General features: G+C 34.8%; 1 protein-coding gene across 1 annotated transcript; it reads right to left on the bottom strand.

Annotated features, from left to right (window-relative positions):
* Positions 1–2,444: 2,444 nt before the first annotated feature.
* Positions 2,445–4,319, bottom strand: LOC136200845 (cytochrome P450 726A27-like). The gene is made up of 2 exons (XM_065991321.1): positions 3,380–4,319; positions 2,445–3,223 (listed from the first exon to the last, which is right to left on the bottom strand). Exons 1-2 carry the CDS (start codon positions 4,262–4,264, stop codon positions 2,615–2,617), a joined length of 1,494 nt encoding a protein of 497 aa, XP_065847393.1. The 5' UTR covers positions 4,265–4,319; the 3' UTR covers positions 2,445–2,614.

Below are 4,319 nucleotides of genomic sequence, written 5' to 3'. Positions count from 1 at the left end.
TAAAGTCCCCCCTTCCTAGTACCACGACCAATTATCTTCTTGCTGAGAATATCCTGAAGGAAGAAAAATTTAGGATAAATAAGCACAACACAATTTAGATTAAGGGCAAGTTGACTAATAGATAGAAATTTATGAGAAAGAGAGGGGATAAGTAAAGTATTATGTAAGGATAGTGTAGGAGACAATGTCATAGTCCCTGCTCCTGTGACTGAAGAGATCACGCCATTAACATTAGCAATGGTGGTACGCCGTGGTGGTGAAGTAGTTGAGAAATCATTAGCATCATAGGTCATATGATCAGTAGCCCCAGAGTCAAGAATCCAGAGATTGTTACCTGAATTTGATATGAGTGCATCCCCTTTTGAATCAACAAATGGTGTAAAGGAAAGATGTTGATCTATTGTCACCATGGCAGCCTTACCCTCACTTTCATGTTTATCTTTATTTTTCTTCACCTAATACTCATCCCACCAATCTGGATATCCATGAAGCTTGAAGCAATTCTCTCGAGTATGCTTAGAATTACCACAATGAGAGCATTTGGATCCATCAGAAAAGGGTCAAGGTTTAGGGTTCATACCAGATTTGGCATTTCGCATAGAGAGTGAACTTGGAGATGGCTTCATTTTGAAACTCTTAGATGCCAAAACAGCTCCTGGATGTTCATTATTGTCACCAGTGATCATGACAGCTTGGCGAATAGACTCCCGACGAACTTGTGCATAGGCTTGTTCCACAGTGGGAAAAGGAAGCATCTGAAGAACATCACCGCAGATCTTATCAAGACGATCATCGAGACCGTCTAGGAAAGTGTACACTATTTCTTCTTAAAGAAATTTGTTGAGGTGTTTAATGTCAACCTCACAAGTCATAAGATTTGGAGGTCGAAAATCAATTTCACGCCACAAACCTTGAAGGTCATTATAGTATTTTTCAAGTGAACCTCTAGCCTGACGTAGGCGAGTCACACGGCGACGAAGTTCGTACACCTGAGAGATATTACTCCCATCAAAATAAGTCATAGAATAGAATCCCATACCATTTTAGCTGTAGAAAAGCGAATAAAATTGCCAATTAAGGATAAGTCCATAGAGTTGATTATCCAACTTTTGACAATGGCATTATCAGTGCGCCATTTTCGAAAGGTTGAACCAGACTCTGGAGGTTGAGGAAGATCACCATTGATGTACCCCAATTTGTCTTTTCCAGAGATGTACATCTCAACAACTTGGGACCAAAGAGCATAGTTGGTGCCATCAAACTTGATGGTTATTGGAGCTGTAGTAGTTTCTACAGATGGATTAGGTTTATTTAAAATTTCAGTCATTTTGGTAGACAATTCCGTAAAAATAGAGTCAGATCGTTCGTCCTCAGAGGCGGAGGTTTCTGAATCTGACATGATAAAAGAAGGGCTGAGAAATTAAAAGAGAAAAAAAAAAGAAAAAAATTTGCCAATGATCGGTTTGCTCTGATACCAAGACAACTATTACGGTAAAGTTCTGTATATTTCTCAATGAATTTTTACTGGTATTAGGTTACATATATATACAGGACTTGTAATGCTATACCTAAAATTCAAATTCTAATCCCTTAATTTAAGGGATTTAATGAGATAATGCTAATCCCTTAAATTAAGGGATTTACAACAATCAAGGAATATATGATAATTATCTTCACGCCAACACTACATACAATACCCTAAAACTAGTTTAGGGTTGTACTGGAAAAAATGAAAATAAAAATAAAAGGAGTTGTAAATTAACTTTAACAAAAACAAACAGATTTATAGAAAACAAAAACAAACATAAAAATAAAAATAAAATTAGTAATTGTTTAATATATTATAAATATAAATTTGCTATTTTTAATTAATTAAATTTTTTACTACGTTGGCAACTCATCAAAAAAGCCTCTAAAACACTTCTCCTTATTTCTCTCTGCTTTCGCTATTATATATAGTATAGATTTGAGGGACGCAATTTAAACATCGACATTCATTAGTCTCTTTTCCCTTTTCTCTGTTTATGTATGAGTGACATAATTATTTTACAGATTTTCAAGAGGAACGGTTAGAAATTTGACCTACAAAATCTGTAAAATTAGATTTTGGTGGAATCTCTAAATGTTTTTTTGCTAAAAGATATATAAATGGTAAATAATTTATTAGTCATTATCTTTTTATTTAACACACTGTTTAGTCTTCTATTTTGAAACATATATTGTAAGGTATCTATCTTTTATTAATATTAACCAAATTCTATCTAGTTTTTTTAGATTTTTAACCGAACATATCTTAACTTTTAGGAAAGCCTTAGATACAAAATGGACATGTTCCACTGTTATTTTCTGTCAGTGATCTTATGTCAAATATAACGGTTAAAAATCTAAAAAAAAACTAGACAAAAGATAAGAATCTTATAATAAATAGAGAGACTAACCGCGTGTTAGATAAAAAGATGAGACTAAGAAATTATTTATCCAAAAGTAAAACCAACAATAACAAACTTGAGTTCAGATTTTCCTGCAAACTTGAGTTCATAAAAAAAAAACCAGCAATTACAAAGTCATTTATTTCAATGTAGATGGAAAACTAGTTACTTAAAAAGGAATTTAGCTAAGATTGAGGTTCAACCGAAACCAAGTAGAGCTGATTTTTTCTTCTGATCGCAACTGCAAATGTCTCGGTCATGTCAAGATCCTCACACTTCATTTGATTAGGAAGTTCCCAATCAAACTCGCACAATAGTCTTGCTAAAGGAAGTTCAAGGCTTGCAATGCCCAACTGAATACCCGGACATATCCTCCTTCCAGCACCAAACGGAATATATTCAAAATTACAACCTTTATAATCAACTTCGCTCCCAATAAACCTCTCTGGATTAAACTTTTCAGGTTCAATCCAATAATTAGGATCCCTTCCAATCGCCCATACATTCACAAGTACTTCAGTTTCGGCTTTCATATTATACCCATTAATTTTACAGTCCTCTCCACATAGCTTTGGAATTAGTGGTATCGGTGGATGTAATCTCATAGTCTCTTTAATTACCGCTTTCAAGAATTTTAACTCATCAACAACTGATTCATCAAGCTTTCCATATTCGGCACGTACCTTCCTTACTTCTTCTTGCGCCTTTTTCATTAAGCTTGGGTTCTTCATCAATTCGGACATTGTCCACTCCATAACTATTGCAGATGTATCAGTCCCAGCAATGAGCATATCCTGAAATCATTAATTTTGTTACAAGGGCTTCATATTCCGCTCATTAAAAACGTTTAATGAGTGGAATTAGATTTTTTACGATGGTATTTCCCATCATTAAAAACTTTTAATGAGTAGATTAATCAATAAAATGGTTAGTAACGAAATTAAACTAACCAGAGTGATTGCTTTGATGCCATCAGTAGTTAAAAGAGAATCAGGATTTGCTTGGAGTTTCAAAAGAACATTAAGAAGATTATTGCCTTCACTTTGATCTCCTTTTAACTCTTTTTTATGTTCTTCAATGATTTCTTCCAACAATTGATCAGCTTGTTTATGCAATTTCAAGAGACTAGATTTCATCCCAGTGATTACATGAAGGAATACAAGAGAAGGAAACATATCAACAACAGTGAAACCAGCAATCGCCTTAAGCATTTGACAGATTAATTCTAACATAGCTTCCTGATTTTTGTTCTTCCGGCCAATCACTGTTCTTGCTATAATTGAATTCGTCAGAGAAAAAACCATGTCGCTCAAGTTAATCGGAGATCCCAATTTTGAATTAATGGATGAAATGAAATTTGAAATCTCTTGTTCCCTGATTGATACAAAAGATTGAACTCTTTTGGGACAAAGTAATTCTAAGAAGCAAAATTTCCTCATTTGTCTCCAATAATCACCGTAAGCAGCAAAAGCAATGTCTTGGTGATTGTAAAAAAGGATATCTGTTACTGTGACACGAGGTCTATGGCTTACCTTGATGTCATTATCTTTCATGAGTTGTTTGGCTACTTGTGGAGAAGAAACAACCACTGCTGTAACTTGGCCAAGTTGAAGCTGCATAAAAGGTCCGTAGATTTTGGCAAGTTGAGATAGGCGGCGATGGGGTAGTGGAGAGATAATTTGGTGGAGGTTTCCGATGAGAGGTAATTTGGGTGGCTGTGGAGGTTGATTTGAACTGGAGATTTTGGATTGGGATTTGTAGTTCCATATAATGAAAAGTGGAATTAGGAGGAAGCTCAAAAGAACTGGGGAGAAAAATGAGAATAATTCCATCATTTGGGGTAATGAATTAGAATTAATTTCTTGTTTTGTCAAACACTATAGGTGAGGG

Source organism: Euphorbia lathyris, chromosome 7, assembly GCF_963576675.1.
Source record: "Euphorbia lathyris chromosome 7, ddEupLath1.1, whole genome shotgun sequence".
Taxonomy (NCBI): domain Eukaryota; kingdom Viridiplantae; phylum Streptophyta; class Magnoliopsida; order Malpighiales; family Euphorbiaceae; genus Euphorbia; species Euphorbia lathyris.
The sequence above is the reverse complement of the archived record's forward strand: the minus strand, read 5'-3'. Positions and strand labels throughout refer to the sequence as shown.

What these genes read in the sequence shown, in the direction of transcription:
- LOC136200845 (XM_065991321.1), bottom strand. Translation starts at nt 4,264, where the DNA reads ATGATGGAATTATTCTCATTTTTCTCCCCAGTTCTTTTGAGCTTCCTC. An exon ending in GCATCAAAGCAATCACTCTG is followed by an intron (nt 3,224 to 3,379) that starts GTTAGTTTAATT and finishes TAATGATTTCAG; the next exon opens with GATATGCTCATTGCTGGGAC.